Source organism: Scyliorhinus torazame, unplaced genomic scaffold (genome assembly GCF_047496885.1).
Source record: "Scyliorhinus torazame isolate Kashiwa2021f unplaced genomic scaffold, sScyTor2.1 scaffold_339, whole genome shotgun sequence".
Taxonomy (NCBI): Eukaryota; Metazoa; Chordata; class Chondrichthyes; order Carcharhiniformes; family Scyliorhinidae; genus Scyliorhinus; species Scyliorhinus torazame.
In genome coordinates, this window is record NW_027308066.1 from 189,711 (window position 1) to 206,950 (window position 17,240).

General features: G+C 40.6%; 1 protein-coding gene across 2 annotated transcripts in view; it reads left to right on the top strand.

Moving 5' to 3' along the window:
* The window catches only part of LOC140406182 (poly [ADP-ribose] polymerase tankyrase-1), a 200,893-nt gene extending 188,417 nt beyond the window's left edge, over nt 1-12,476 (top strand). For both annotated transcript variants that reach the window (XM_072494321.1, XM_072494322.1), the window contains 4 exons: nt 33-138; nt 3,033-3,219; nt 6,769-6,925; nt 7,705-12,476. In XM_072494321.1, the coding sequence (XP_072350422.1) occupies nt 33-138; nt 3,033-3,219; nt 6,769-6,925; nt 7,705-7,791 (537 nt within the window). In that variant the 3' untranslated portion in view covers nt 7,792-12,476. The remainder of the gene's footprint in view (nt 1-32; nt 139-3,032; nt 3,220-6,768; nt 6,926-7,704) is intronic.
* The last annotated feature ends 4,764 nt before the right edge of the window (nt 12,477-17,240 follow it).

Here is a 17,240-nt window from a genome sequence, read left to right on the forward strand (position 1 = left end):
CTTTGCCAAAATGTGTGTAAAATTGTTTTCAGATTCAGAAAGTTGTGAACAAAAAGCTGCGGGAGCGGTTCATTCACAGGCAGAAGGAGGTAGCAGAGGAAAATCATAATCATCATAACGAACGGATGCTCTTTCATGGTGAGTCATTAGAGGCTTCAGAATGAAATATAATTTGAGTACTTATTGTAAATCAAAATCACTGTCCTGTGAGGCCACATTGATCTTTTGCACATATTAATTTTTATTTTGCCACCTGCCTACTCTAACTTTTTCCTTTCAGGGATATTAGAACAAGATCTTGTACAAATATAAATTTCTATAGTGCATGGGTACAATTCTATTTCCTGTTCCCTCACCCAAAATAAATTGGGTGGTTTGTGATGGTTGAATTACTGTTATGAAAGTCAAAATGTCATGTAACCTTTTCTTATCTAAAAGTTCTGTTTATAACACAATATTCTGCGCACAGGCAAGAGAAAGATTGGAAGATATGAAAGAAGCACTGGTTATTCTAAAACCAGATGATTTTGTTGTTCGTTTGACTTTAAGAAGCCCAAATAGAGTTTTAGATTGTGCCTCTAGCTAAGCCAGTTAGCCTGCTGTCCTTCCTGATCTTTTTTTAAAAAGATATTTTTATAGTAGTTTACATTTTCCAATGTACGTAAAGATAGATGAGACGGTTACAGTTTGCATGTTCCTTTTCGGCGCCTCCCACCCCCCCTACCCTGTTTCTAGGTCTTATCGTAGGCCCTTTATTTTGCCATGGGTGGTTGTTCTCCTGTTTTCACCCCCCCCCCCCCCCTCTTGTTTGTCAGCTTCCTGTGGTCCCGGTGGCTCCCGTGTGTAACCCCCCCCCCCCCTCCCCACCTTGTGGAAGCCATCTTCAGATCCTCAGATGGTGTACTTGATCTTCTCCAGGTGGAGAAATTCCGATAGGTCTGCCAGCCAGTCTGCAGCTGTGGGTGGTGCTGCTGATTGCCAGCCGAGCAGGATTCTCCAGCAGGCCATTAGGGAAGCAAATGTAAGGGTGTCCGCCCTCTTCCCCAAATTAAGTTTTGGCTGGTCCGATACCCTGAAGATTGCCACTTTCGGGCACGGCTCCACCCTCACCTCCACAACTTTGGACATCGCCTCGAAGAAGGCTGTCCAGAACCCGACAAGTCTGGGACAGGCCCAGAACGTGTGGGCATGATTGGCTGGGTTTCCTTGGCACCGTTCACATTTGTCCTCCACCTCCAGGAAGAACCTGCTCATTCGGGTTCTTGTCGGGTTTGCTCTGTGCACCACTTTTAGCTGCATGAGGCTTAGCATTGCGCAGGAGGAGGTGGAGTTGGCCCTGTTCAGAGCTTTGCTCCAGAGTCCCCGTCCTACTTCTGTCCCTTACTCTTCCTCCCATCTTTCCCTTATTTCATCCAGTGGGGAAAGTGTACTTTCTAAAAGTCGTTTATATATATCCGCATTTCCCAGACTGTCCGCGTTCAGTGACTCCTCCAACATTGTGTCTCTTGGGGCCCTTGGGTACCTTGTCGTCTCCTTGCGGAGAAAGTTTTTGATTTCCAAATATCGGAGTTTCTGTCTATTCGGTAGTTCCAAAGACTCTCCCGTCAGCTCTTCTCGGGTCACTAGTCTGTGTAACAGTCCCTAATCATCAGTGTCCCTACCCCCCCGTCCTGTCTCCATCTCTAAAAGGTGGCGTCTAGCATGGCTGGTGGAACCTGTGGTTGCCACAGTTGGGGGCCATGGTGGACACCTCAGTCAGACCAAAGTGCTGTCACATCTTGTTCTCGGTGTTGCTACTACCACTGGGCTGGTTGAATGTTTTGCCGGCGGGGATGGGAGTGCTATCGTGGCAATGGTCTGGAGGGCAGTTCCTGTGCAGGAGGACTTTTCCATCCTCACCTATTCCATGTTTGGTTCCCTTACCCATCCCCTCGCTCTTTCCGCCGTAGCTGCACAGTGATAGTATTGCAAGTTCGAGAGGGCCAGGCCTCCCATGCTTCTTCTCCTTTGCGATGTTTTAGGGATTAATTAATTCTTCACTCTCTATATCTCTCTCTCTCCTCCTCCAACACCCCCCCTCCCTCCAAACACCATAATCATTTTGTCTATTGCTTGGAAAAAGACCTTGGGGATGTGGATCGGTAGGACCTGAATAGGAAGAGGAACCTGGGCAGTACATTCAACTTGATCGTCTGCACCCGCCCCACCAGGGAAAACGGAAGTGCATTCCATCTCTTGTGGATCTATGTCCAGTCATGGGTTATCTGAATCCCAAGGTGGCGGAATTTACTTTGGGCTATTTTAAATGGTAGAACCTCCGGCCCTGTCCCTCCCCTCTCGGGTTCACTTGTGCCCAGGTTGAGTTTCTAGCCCGAGAAGGCTCCGAACTCTCCCAGAAGCTATTTAATGTCATGCTGTTTTTCAGGTAGTTCACTCTTTTTCGCATTGTGTAATATTTATGTGCTAGAAAAGTTCTTTCCCTTTTTGAGGTCTGCTTGTCATCGTTTACTGGCGAGGGAGTGCAGAATTGTTTGGGCCAGCTCTGCGCATTAATATTAGTGGCAGTAGACTATTTTCTCTAAGTGTCAGCTGAACTCTACAAACCTGGCAGGTTTAGGATCAGGTTACTGCTTGTCACATGGAAACCAGAGATACTAATGTCCCATTAACACTAGTATAAAAACAGGCTATGTTACTTCAACAACAAAAAGACAAAAGTGGAAGTTAGCTTTGCATTTAATGTTTGTCCTCCTGCTCACCAATGGTCCTAAAGCATTTCACTTCATCTAGCACCTTGCTAAATCACTTGGATTCATCAAGTTTCAGTTGCTGACCTTTCAGTTTGTCTTTCCAGTGCAACTTCTATTATTTAACTACTGGACATGGTGCAAATAATTTATTTGGCCAAGTTCATTTTTGTTTTCCATATAGACCTAAACTTTGTAATGACTGAAGCAATATATGTGAGTTGAAAATTGTCTTGTAAATCCATGTTATGTTAAGCTAATGTGAATTATCTACTTTCATTCTAGGCTCTCCATTCATCAATGCGATCATTTACAAAGGGTTTGATGAAAGACATGCATACATTGGTGGGATGTTTGGTGCAGGGATTTACTTTGCAGAAAATTCCTCTAAAAGTAATCAGTATGTCTATGGCATAGGTGGAGGTACTGGATGCCCAACCCATAAGGATAGGTCATGTTACATATGCCACAGGTAAGGGTAATGCTTCCTCTGTGGAAAATGTTTCAGGTTTATTTTATTGTGAAAAGCAAAAGCATGACTGATAATTCAGCACAGCATTCAATTTGGGAAAAGAAAATATTCTAACTTGTTATCTTGTGTCCCGGACAATATTTAACCCTCCATTTAACACCCCACCCCCACATCACCAAAATAGATTCAATTTTGGGCCAGATCTATCAGCCTCTGGATAGTAGAATGGTACCCTGGAAGATGCATGAGGGAGTTCCTTAGAAGGTCCAACTCAGTGACTCTGTGGGAATTGGTTGGAAAGTTTGAACTTCTGATGGGCTTGTTTGGATCCTCAGATAAAGCTCCCAAATCTGAGTTGGAGACTTTGAACAGTTCTAACCTATTTACCTGAATAGTTACCACAGAAATGTTCTCCAGAAAAACCCTAGTGTAACTCTTGGTGACTACAGAACTGATTCCACCCCCCACCCCAAATCACTTGCACTGGCCATCACAACTTTCCTCTCTAACCCACCACCTGACTGCCCCACCCAACTCCACCTTACCAACCTGACTAGCCTTCAACTCCCAATTACCGCTCTGACCACCTGATTTTCCCCCCCGACCCAACTCCACTACATGACTCTCCCCAGGTCTGACCTGACTAACCACCAACCTGACAATCTCTCCTCATCCACCTGCCATTTCTTCCCCATGAAGCTTCAGCAGTACGGTTAACCTCTTCCAAGGATTGTATGCCCTATGTTTCTGGAGAAGCCAGGATTGGAAAAGTGTGCATGCCTTCAGGAGCAGAGGGAAGAAACTTGACAAAGGGAAAAACCAGAAACAAGACTGAGGCTGTTGCGAAAAGACCCCCTCCCCATGTCTACGCCATCTTTATGACCTTTAAAACTATGTTAAGGGGCAATATTTTGCTTAGTACAGTGAAATGAAAGAATCAAGACACCTTAAACTCAGTGAAGAGAAAAAATGGAGCTTGTACTATCTTCTTGGCCTAATACTACCAAACAATTATAGGGCCATGGGTAAAGCGCAATAGAGTAGGATTAATTTGAAAGCTTTTTTTCTCTCAGCCAGCAGAAACATCATTAGCTGATGGACCTGTGTGGTACCATCTACTATTGTATGTGAATCTAAATCAACGGCCTTACCCTTTTTCCATGTTTCAGTTTTTAAAGCGATATCTGAGCTGGTTTAGGTTTTAGAGTTTATTTTAAAGTATGCATGTGCAGAGTAAAATAAAGATAAATTAACAGTGTGCTTCATATGACTACTTCCATCATCTCACTTGTACATTTGAACAGTGGATATTTTCTCTCTCCTGATGCATTCTCCTTTTGGTTCCGCATAAGTTTTCCCTCTGTTGGGGTCCAGGATGAGAACCCTAACAATTTGCAATTTGTAAATCTGAGGAAAGGTGACGGCACCACAATGACCAAGAGGCATGCATCCTTTCATGTTAAAACAAACTTTAATTTAAACACAGAATTAACCACATTAGGAACAAAGAAGTAACTTTACAGATAAGTTACAACAGTTCCTAAGTAAAAGGAAATACTTCAACTTACTTCCTACACCTACCATGTATTCCAATTAAGCAAACCAATATAGTTCAAATATCACTTATAAATAAAGTTAACATTCAGATCTACTTTTTGCTTTGCAGAGCCCTTGGCGAGAACCTTTCAGGAGCAAATTCAAAGACATTTCTAGGCATCCTAAACAAACTACAGACAGACCTGGTTCCTTCCCTTAATTACACCATCTCTTACCCAAACCACAAGGCATTCTTCTGTCTCCTTCCACAAGATGTCCCATGACCTGGTTAGCCAGGACCAAATACAATATTTCTCATAAATTATCTACACCCCAGGGACCTCCAAACAAAACAGTATTCAATTAGCCACCTATCTGTAAACAAGTAAAGGCTTCTCAAATCTATCAGCAGAACAGTTCCCCAGAAAAATCAGTGATTAATTCACTTTTACAACCCATTAATCACAACTTTAGTAGACATTCTGGCTGTATGCATCTTAAACCCATTTTTTAATAACATGACTGCAACAAATATAAAAAGCAACAATTTATTACATCACCCCTCATCTGGTCCGCAAAGCCTCCTTACTATGCTTTCACTCACACACACATTGCCTTATTTCACAACAACCTCTCTTGTCCCCATAATGACTGTGCTGGCTGTTTTGAAAGAACCTATCCAATTAACTTCAGCCTCTGATTTTTCCCTATAATGCTGCAATTCTTTTCCCTTTACAAGTATAAATATCTAATTCCTTTTTGAATGAATCTTTTTCCACTGCCCTTTATTCCAGATCAACACCAGTCGATGCAAAAAAAATCTCAAAACTCCAAATTCTTTTGCTAATTATCTTAAATCTGTAGATCCTGGTTACCAATTCCTTTCCTAGTGGAAACCGTTTCTCACTACCTTATCAAAACACCTTTTAATTTTAAGATCATTCTTAAACCTCTTAATATTCGCTGCTGTAAGTCTTGTTACATAATTGAAGTCCCTCATCCGTGGTACTATTCCAGTATATCTACTCTGCATCCTCTCCAAGGCTTTGGAGCGTATTCTTAAAAATAAATAAATAACCTTTATTGTCACAAGTAGGCTTACATTAACACTGCAGTGAAGTTACTGTGAAAAGCCCCTAGTCGCCACCTTCCGGCGCCTGTTCGGGTACACAGAGGGAGAATTCAGAATTATGCTGATACGGGAATGGAACCCGCACTGCTGGCCTTGTTCTGCATCACAAACCAGCTGTCTAGCCCACTGAGCTAAACCAGCCCTGCCTTGATCCCCACTGTCAGAGCTTAAGGAGCTCATCTGGTGGATACCCCAAATCTTAGCCTATTCTTTCACAATTCAGATGCTGAAGGGTCTATTGTGTATTTCCAAGAATTTGTTACTTGCTAAATTCTGGTTGCTTCGCAGTTCTAAGCTATATTTTGCAAAGTCATTTAGCAAATTCTTCCATTGACATCATGGACACAGCATTCTGTGCTGGAGCAAACCAGCAAAGTCAAGGGTTCAATCCCTGATCTGCATGGTGTTATCTAAGAGAAAAGGAAACATCAGCTTGGGTTCGTGCTGCTAATGGCAACCTCTGTTGGCATGCAAATGTTAGGAGTGGGTTCAGCAATGATGTATATCCAAGTCACACTCTGCCCACAGGTGACAGGTGGACATTTGTGGAAGGTACTGAAATATTATGTGATGTGCTCTCAATACCAGGGAGGAGGGATTCCCAATGTTCTTTCTGCCACCTCTTTAATATTTTGGTTTACATTGTAATGTCTTTTTATATAATAGCAGCTCCCAAGCTTCTGTTGGCATCAAATCTAGTTAAGTGTATTTTTAGTCATTATGAATATAATGTATTTAGTATAATGTCTGAATCTATCATCAGTGCTTCAATGGTGTAGTAAGTCGACTTGTTTTGCCTCACGTTTTCCTACCTCTGAAGGACAATGTAAAATTTTGGTCATACATTTGGTTCACAAGTGCTATGTTTATTTTGATTGCAGACAAATGCTCTTCTGTAGAGTTACACTCGGGAAGTCATTCCTACAGTTCAGTGCAATGAAGATGGCTCATGCCCCACCAGGGCATCATTCTGTGATTGGGAGGCCTAGTGTCAATGGACTTGCTTATGCAGAATATGTCATCTATAGAGGAGAACAGGTACTGAACTATCTGGGGATTATATAGCCTTCAACAAGAAATTAATAAGAAACAAGCAATGTTGAGAGTTATTTGCTAGGTGATTATCAAGATTGGGTCAGTATAATCATGTAAGCATGAAAGCTTCTCATGTTAAATCTCATAATCATTTAAAGTCACCATTACCCATCAGTTGAATGTGACTAACTCATATCATGGGAGAGTTTTTTTGTGAACTCTCTATTGCTTGAGTTTTAATGCAATATTTTGTGCTTTAACTGTGATCCATTAGGCTTTGGTGACATTTCAAAGCTGATTTGTCGATGAAAAATGAAATGTTGTGGTGGGCGTTAAAGACTTCATTACAATACAGTAATTAAAGAAAAACTGGGAATTGTCCTGACCAGCACTTATGCCTCAATTATTAGAAATCAAACTAGATACCCATTGATCTAGTTTGCGGAACTTTGCTGTTCCATTGCTGAAAATGGCGCCATCTTTTGGTCAGCTTCAAAAACACACAAGTAAAGAACTTCTCGCCCATTTTCTTTGTTGCAATAGATAGGTTGCTTGGGATAATTTGACATTTGGGGATTGTAACCCAGCCTAAAAAAAAAATTCCTTATTCTAAAGGCATGTATTTATTATTAGGGCTGTCTCGCAAACGTAAAAGCATTCTTTGGGAAATGCAGCTCTACATTTCACTAACAAATGTTAGATTTCAAGCTAATGTTTGAATAGTATTCTGTCTCATCATCCTTTGCATTTTAGCCATTTTAACACTTGCACATCTTTACCAGGCATATCCAGAATACCTCATCACATACCAGATCTTGAAGCCAGAAAGTCCGTCACAGCAGATAACGACAAATGAACAGAAGTCATAGTCCAAGTCAAATCTTGGCACCAAAGTGAACTTGCACCTCAGGCTCTTTGTGATGAATGCCTTTCCAATGACTGTTACAATATTTATTTGAGAAAAACTTTAACAATAAAACTGGTGTTTCAGTTTATGATTCCTTACTTCTCCCTCAAGAAAGAAATCTTGATTTCACCACCAGATCCGATAGCTGTGTTTGTAAATTGTCCTTCCCTCTCAAGAATGCTTGTTATTATTAGCTTTGGGCTACATTGGATTTGCTATTTTTACTTGTTCTCCCACTCGCCTCATTTTTAAAACCTTACTGGAGCTTTTGACGTGCTGTTGGTTGGGAACCTTGAGGGCAGTTTTAAAAGTACCTCTGCGTGGATTCTAACTTTGATCACAGTAATTACCTTCATGGTTAATTCAAGTCCTGGAAGAAGTGTGGTCTGTCATGGCATTGAACTGTCTCTTTTCAGCCAGTCAGTATATCTAACAAAAACTGACGATTCTGAACCATAGCACCCCCACACAAAAGGCAAAGAGTTGGTCTGTTTCTGAAGAGATTCAAGTTGCTTAATGTGGGGCAATTAATAAAAATGCTGTAAATCAGCGATATTGCTTCAACCAAGATCAGTAATACAAAATTCAATAGCTCAGAACAGTTCATAATCAACATGCAAGTGAACATCTATGGGGCAGGTAATTTGCATGGGTATGGCACTTATAATAACAGTTCGGTTTTTGCATCTTTGAAGATTGTTCCATCTGTTCTGATAGTTTTGAGTATCCAGTGAAGATTTGCACTTTCACATGACCCAAGTTTAATTTTTGACATTTGTGTATAGTTCACACAAAAATAAATCTTAAATGTTTGTCTGTAGTCTTAAAAATGTGGTTAATGGCTATATGTGAAATGTATGAAGTAAGATTCTTCACAGATAACTGGTGTCATCTTGGTACTGCCAGAAGTCCCAACATTGGCTAATGTGTAGCATAGACAAAATGGAATAAGCCTCAAAAAAATATAGACTGGTGCATTGCATTCTGGTTGATTATCGTCTTTGAAATGGTGATGTGGAACAAAAATTACCTTGAGGTTTTCTTGTGCAACCCGATTGATATTTATAAATGACAAAAACAACAACTCACTTTATAAAGCTTTCTGAACTCTTAACTCTGTTCGCTTTATCAATAACATTTTACACAATTGGGTGCAGCAAGACTGTAGTTTACTCTGGGAACATGATTCAGATTACAAAACCCACAAGTGTGAGACCATAGGACTTTATGGATGTCTTTGGAGCCCTGAGATTAAATTGCATTTTTTGTACACTTAATTCTAATTCTATCATTTTTGAGAACATTAATCTCAAAATGAAGTCATGGTAATATCTAAAAGCTATGCTGGAATGCATTTAAACCTGAGGCTGTTATAAAGTCACCGCTGCAGAATAATAATTTCCAGTAGACATGTTAAATTCATTTAATTCTAAAGCCAAACTGAAAAGTAATTGAAAGTGCAGGATATAGTTTTCTGAAAAATATTACCGTAGGATTTTTTTGTGTGCTGAAGATCCTGATATCAAGTATGCATTATGAAGCAGATCTAGTCACGACGTGTACTCATTGTTCGATCCTGATTGACTGCTTGTGCGCTCAAATAGATTTGATATCCCAATGCATAGTGGGAATGAGAGCCCGTTGGGCTTTCTGTTCAGGGGATGGTCAGATGAAATTTTATTTTGGCTGGGGCGGGGTGATGGTGAGGGAAGAGTGTGGTGGTCCCATTCAGTCAGATTTGTATATCCAACCATTGCTGTGCCCTTCCACATATGCTTGTAGTATATCAGGAACCTTGTCCTTCACTGTTTTGGGTAGTTTGGAAGTTGTCACCATGTTTTGCTATTTAAGTTCTCAACCTCTGCTCCCCTTAACTGTGTTTTGCTCTTAAGATTATCATCGGCTGCCCTCATATTTTGCTGTTCATACTCATTGTCTACTCCAACTAGTGTGATCAGTTTGAATTACTTATCTGATGTGATGCACAATGGTGTTATATTGCAGATGAAATTAATTTTCTTTTGCAATGTGTTACCTTATTCATTTTGAATAAGTAAATTAACTCTCTTCACAATCTGTTGGCAATTCCTTGTATTTGTAAATGGCATCTCCCTCATTTTGTGTTTAGTTGTGTGTGCTGGTGACTTACTCCGTACCTTAGGCGCAGTAATACCATTGATAACCTGTAGTTCTGTAAAATTGGAATGTTGTGTAAAAGCTGTTCTCGCGTTTCTGTAGGTGGCCTGGTGGAGAGGGATAGAGATGTTTGAACTGAAGTGAAATGCATTTGGAAAATGTTTTAAATTCAAGAATCTTTCATATTGATTGCTCAATGCAAACTTGTAGCAAATTTAACTTTGAGTCACATGAACTGTTGTAAGACAGTGATGATCACAAAACTAATTGTTGGCCAGTTGATTTCTGAAAATCAACATTCTGGTAGCATATACTGACCAGTTCTCTGACGTGGAGTACATCACTAATGTTAGCTGGAAACATTCTTACTGTAAGAATTTTCACACTGTACTGATATAGTTGGTCTGCATTTGCTTCAGGAATTAGAACTCGAGTGTTAATGTACTATCTACACAGCAAGGTTATGTTGATTTTCTGGAATGATTTGTCTCTAAATAAGTGACTTAAGTTAAAACTTCATTGCATTCAAATATTGCAAAAATAGCTGTGGTGATCTGCAAACATAATCTGACATCGCAGTTATGTGATCCTGAAAGGGGGTCTTGATTTTTTTTTTTTTACTTTTGAGAAATTTCACCCTTTAATCTGGGCTTTTTAAAAAATGTACCTTGCAATAAAGTTCACATAACACCTGAAGCTTAATACAATTAGTTGCATCTCTGCCCATATTACAACAGTGGCTAAATTTGGTGGCCAATTTGTTAATGTACCAGTAGAAGCTGAAAGTATTTTGAAAATTGTGTCCTTAACTATAGCTTACAAGTAAATGCAAAGTTCCATACAAATGCTACACTTTTATTCTGTACTTTAGTTTACCAGCTGTCTTCTGTTTTATTTACTCCGATTATGTAAGTGTTCAGTTTTGGTTCCACAATTTAGCTTGATTATTGAACAACAACTTAATTGTATTGCAAGCCCTCATTGCTAAACTGCATCAAAAGGTGTAATCATTTTGAAAAGCTTGCTTGCTGCATGACTGAAGGTGTGTATAAGCTTTATTTTTTAAACAGAGTCTGCATAAATCCCCAGAGAATGAGAATTGCCTCACGGTTTGTTTTACAGCCAACATTGCAGTAAAGCTTTGATATGATGACCTTGTTTTGCACATTTGTTTTACTGTTGTATTTAACAATTCACATTAATGCTGCATTCATGTATCCATTAATTTTATATTTTGCACAGATAATCACGTTTTAGAGCAATTTTGAGTTATTTTAGCATATATTATTTGGGATATTGAGATTGCAAGTCGAGCAACATTTTGGCTTGCCTTTAAGGAATTAGCAATGAGTGGACAGCAAATGGTGTTATATGCAAGACAATTGCACAGATTGTTGTTGGGAATACAGTTTTACCATCTACCAGCTGGGAAGCAGGGCAACAGAAAGCCCCTGTTTCGAACTAAATAAAATTTTGAAGGAGAAAAGTAATGTTGTTTTCACCTTACAAATCACCCTTAAAACAGACAATTTAAGCTTTTTCAGTAGTTTGTCCATGACTCACTTATGCTGGCCTCTGGCCTATTATCAAATGCATCTAAGCTTCCCAAACTGTTGGCATAAGAGGTATTTGTACTCTTTGAACAATTGTGTCTCTGTGCAGTCTGTAAAATGTGGCTGACAGTTCCATGCATAGACTGTGGGTGATATCTAGATAAGATTCAGCACAAACACATACCACTGAGTTCTTAATAAATCAGTTCCCTTCGGTATATTGATGTATTTGCCATTTAAATAACATGCAGCAAAATTCAAGGAAAGGAAACCTTTTCAGTCCTTAAAACAATTCACCAGATTAACTGCCTTCTTCATTAAAGAAGCAATGCATTACTTGTTTTCAGTTATTTAAGCTTCCTCCTTCAGATTGAGCTGTTTTTCTTTTATTAACCCCTAGATTACCATTTACAGTATATGTTATGGAATGTATTATGTATTGTACTTGATAAATCAAGTGACCTTCTGTTTTGTATTTTACTTTGTAATTATGGTATTTTTAATATGCACATTTTGTCAATACAAGGTGCTAATGTTTTTGCAGGAGAACACTTGAAATGGGTGTTGAGTAATTTAATATAGATGCCATTTACTTTTCCAGTGGCTTGAAATTGTACGTATAAACAATGGAGACTGTACATATGTATTTTAGTTTGTAAATGTATTGGTAGTAATATCAATGAAAATAATGTTGGAAATGTGAATATGTTTACACCAACAAGAAGGAAGGGAGAGATGTAAACCTGATTGGTATAAATAGATGTTTTTATTTTAATTATAATCTTGTTTTTTCCCCCCTATCCTTTCATTTAAGTCTCTGATTATTCCTAAATTTCAGAGTGTACAGCTGTGTGGAAGGTTTGACTTGTAAAGATGTGCTGAGTTGTGATGTGTGTGGTACTGAAGTAATTGTTAGTAAACTGCAGTGATGCCAACTTAATAAAACTTGTTGCTCTCAGATTTGTTTCTGACAGTTTTTGATGAGATCAAGTACTGAAGTACTCTGTTCACTGAATACCAGAGAATGTATAAAACTTGAAACTACACGCTCTTCCACAGAAGATCTGCACGTGATTTCTGTGTATTTCAGATGTATTTTATGAAGGGGAGTTATTTTTGACTACATAAATGTAAGATTTGGAATAAATCCATTTGTCTGCACCAAACCTCTGAAAGAGCACCTTTACCAGGCCCACTTCCCCACCCTATCCCCATTACCCCACACATTGATCATGGCCAATACACCTAACCTGCACATTTTGGACTGCATACCTTGCATACCCTTCAGAAAGACCAACCAAGTCCCAGATCAAGCTAAGATGAAATAAAAGCCAGTGTAAATAGATATGTGGTAACTTGACAACAAAAAGGTAGTCTAATTGCATTAATCAAGTTAATAAATAAAGTTATATTTTTTTTACATAGGGGCAGCATGATGGCGCAGTAGTTAACATTGCTGCCTCACGGCGCCATGGACCCGGGTCACTGTCCATGTGGAGTTTGCACAATCTCCCCATGTCTGCATGGGTCTCACCCCCACAAACCAAAAAGATGTGCAGGATAGATGAATTGGCCAATCTAAATTGCCCCTTAATTGGAAAAAGAATTGGGTACTCTAAATTTTTTAAAAAATCTTTTTTAATATATAAAAATAATGAAGTTTAAAGTACAATATGGTCTCAAGAAGGGGAGCAGCCAGCTAAGCATTAAAATAACTGAACTAATGGCAGTTAAATACAAATATACACCAGTATCAACAACTAATGACGTTACAGCACTTACTGGCATCAGCAATGGATTTAAATAAGATGCATAGCACTTCTCCCTTAAATTTTAATCTTTAAAGACAGAAATACGAATAAACGAATGCTTTAATTATACATCAGTCTTTCAGGAGCTTTTCAACTCCGCTTTGATCTTCGCAATACCACTGGTGACTCCGTCAACTCTGGTGATGCTTGGTTTAGTTCAACTGTACTTGTAGGCACAGGTGTAGGTTGAGTATCTGCCTGAGTGTCCCTCTCCTGACGTAGAGTTCACTGGAAGTCCTGGTACAACAGGAACCACTTGCTGAATTTCCGCAGCCACATTACCTTCTATTGTGTTGTATGGAGCTTTTGTGTCTCCCAAGTCATGACGTAGACAAATATGATCTTGGTGCCTGAGAACAAGTCTTCCATTGTTCAATTTCACTACCAAAGATACTGGACCACTTTGGTCAGAAGTAACTATTGCCAAAATTCCCCCTAATGATCAAGTTCTCATTTTTTACAATCCTTTCGGGTTCTCCAGCGGATGGTGTGTCTTTCCCACTTGTACACCCTGGTGTTAGTTGCCCACCTCAGGATTCTTTGTCCTGGAACCAATGGAGCCTCACTTTCTTTGTCCGCGGTGGTTCCCCTGTCTTGGGCCGCTGCTGTAGTGACCTATGGGTGCGGTCCACCTCTGGGGGTTTTGCGAAGCTCTCCTCCCCGACCAGATTTCTGAGCATCACCACAACGTACTCGGTAGGGTCGGGGGGGGGGATTATCTTTTGAGGGATACTGTGTTTTGTCCTGGCTAGACAAGTCAAGGGAAACCTTGTAAGAAGAGGCAAAAGAGTGCCTTATGCTTAGGGTACAGATAATGTAGTTAATGGGAGGAGCCAGATTTGTCCGAAGAGTCAGTAGGTCCAGAACTCTCATCTGAACAAAGGAAATTCAGTTTGGTCCCGAAAGGTTCTATCTCCAATGATTCTGCACCACGAAAAGCAAGTAGAAACTTGGTTGTTAACTTCATTCATGAGTGGTATTTGAAATATATTGATTTCCTTAATTGGAATTTAGCTGCAGTTTAGGAAGTGAGATAAGGTTCTCTTACTTGAGAACTGTTAACTGTAAAGCAATTTCTTTGTTGCTGAGGTGGTTAATTTTGTGTTCAAATTATAGTTTGTTTTAACAGAAAAGATACCCATTGGTCACTGTTATCACTCCTGTGGGCAGGAATATTTCCTCACAGTTTTACAAATTGCAAATAGTTGGGATCACATCCGGGGCCTGAACAATGAGAAATGTCTTCACACGGTTGTGAACCTTTAGAATTGTCTATTCCAGAGGGTTGTGGATGTTCCAGCATTCAATACATTCGAGACTGAAATTGACAGAGTTTTGATCTCTCTGGTAATAAAAGTAGATGGGGTACTGTCAGGAGGAGGCGGAAAATCAGCTTTTTTTTTACATAGATTACATAGAACATACAGTGCAGAAGGAGGCCATTCGGCCCATCGAGTCTGCACCGACCCACATTAATCCCTCACTTCCACCTTATCCCCGCAACCCAACAACCCCTCCCAACCCTTATGGACACTAAGGGCAATTTATCATGGCCAATCCACCTAACCTGATCCCATTGAATGGTGAAGCAGGCTCAAGGGGCCGAATGGTCTGCTTCCAAGTTCTTATGTTTGCTGTTTTTGAATGGCCTTACTGCTCGCAAATTGATCCTGTGTTTAAATGCATCACAATAGAAAATAGCATTTGGGATGGGGCGAGGTGGCAGGGGGAGAAACCATTCATTGGTTGGACAGTGCGTTGGGATATCCTGAGTCCATGATGAGGTAGAAATGCAAATATATTACATGGGCTTGTGGCGCAAAGGGAGCCCGTCTGACTCCAGAAATGCAAATATGTCATTGTGCCCACATTTGGGCCAACGAGAAATGTAATTTGGCTTCTGAGTCAGATTTGCCCCAATTTACAGGATTAGGTTGGTCACGGTCTGCCAGCGCATTCTGATTTTATCCAGTTCAGTGTAAAAACCAGCTGCATTGGTAGAAATCATTGTTAAATTTTGCACGGGTCTGGTTCGGCCATTGTTACATGTGATATGGGGCAGCGCGGTAGCCTTGTGGATAGCACAATTGCTTCACAGCTCCAGGGTCCCATGTTCGATTCCGGCTTGGGTCACTGTCTGTGCGGAGTCTGCACATCCTCCCTGTGTGTGCGTGGGTTTCCTCCGGGTGCTCCGGTTTTCTCCCACAGTCCAAAGATGTGCAGGTTAGGTGGATTGGCCATGATAAACTGCCCTTAGTGTCCAAAATTGCCCTTAGTGTTGGGTGGGGTTACTGGGTTATGGGGATAGGGTGGCGGTGTTGACCTTGGGTAGGGTGCTCTTTCCAAGAGCCGGTGCAGACTCGATGAGCCGAATGGCCTCCCTCAGCACTGTAAATTCTATTATAATTGTGCAGTAACGTTACAATATAGGGGATGAGATAAGCACATCTGTATTGCTATTATAAGTTTTTGGAGGGTGAGGATGGAGGCGAAATCTTGTAAGGGGTCTAGTTTGAGGGCTGTGGTGACTGCAGCATTGCCAATGACTCTGAGTAGGTAGTCGGGAAGCCCGGTGGTGCAGTCCACAGTGAAGGTATAGAATTAGTTGAGGCATTTTAGGTACGAAGGGAAAGAACAAAGAACAAAGAAAAGTACAGCACAGGAACAGGCCCTTCGGCCCTCCAAGCCTGTGCCGACCATGCTGCCCGTCTAAACTAAAATCTTCCACACTTCCTGGGTCCGTATCCCTCTATTCCCATCCTATTCATGTATTTGTCAAGATGTCCCTTAAATGTCACTATCGTCCCTGCTTCCACCACCTCCTCCGGCAGCGAGTTCCAGGCACCCACTACCCTCTGTGTAAAAAAAACTTGCCTCGTACATCTCCTCTAAAGCTTGCCCCTCACACCTTAAACCTATGCCCCCTAGTAATTGACCCCTCTACCCTGGGAAAAAGCCTCTGACTATCCACTCTGTCTATGCCCCTCAATTTTGTAGACCTCTATCAGGTCGCCCCTCAACCTCCGTCGTTCCAGTGAGAACAAACTGAGTTTATTCAACTGCTCATAGCTAATGACCTCCATACCTGATGTGATGCACAATGGTGTTATATTGCAGATGAAATGAATTTTCTTTTGCAATGTGTTACCTTATTCATTTTGAATAAGTAAATTAACTCTCTTCACAATCTGTTGGCAAGTCCTTGTATTTGTAAATGGCATCTCCCTCATTTTGTGTTTAGTTGTGCGTGCTGGTGACTTACTCCGTACCTTAGGCGCAGTAATACCATTGATAACCTGTAGTTCTGTAAAATTGGAATGTAGTGTAAAAGCTGTTCTCGCGTTTCTGTAGGTGGCCTGGTGGAGAGGGATAGAGCGGTTTGAACTGAAGTGAAATGCATTTGAAAAATGTTTTAAATTCAAGAATCTTTCATATTGATTGCTCAATGCAAACTTGTAGCAAATTTAACTTTGAGTCACATGAACTGTTGTAAGACAGTGATGATCACAAAACTAATTGTTGGCCAGTTGATTTCTGAAAATCAACATTCTGGTAGCATATACTGACCAGTTCTCTGACGTGGAGTACATCACTAATGTTAGCTGGAAACATTCTTACTGTAAGAATTTTCACACTGTACTGATATAGTTGGTCTGCAACATCCTGGTAAATCTCTTCTGCACCCTCTCTAAAGCCTCCACATCCTTCTGGTAGTGTGGCGACCAGAATTGAACACTATACCCCAAGTGTGGCCTAACTAAGGTTCTATACAGCTGCAGCATGTCTTGCCAATTCTTATACTCAATGCCCCGGCCAATGAAGGCAAGCATGCCGTATGCCTTCTTGACTTCCTTCTCCACTTGTGTTGCCCCTTTCAGTGACCTGTGGACCTGTACACCTAGATCTCTCTG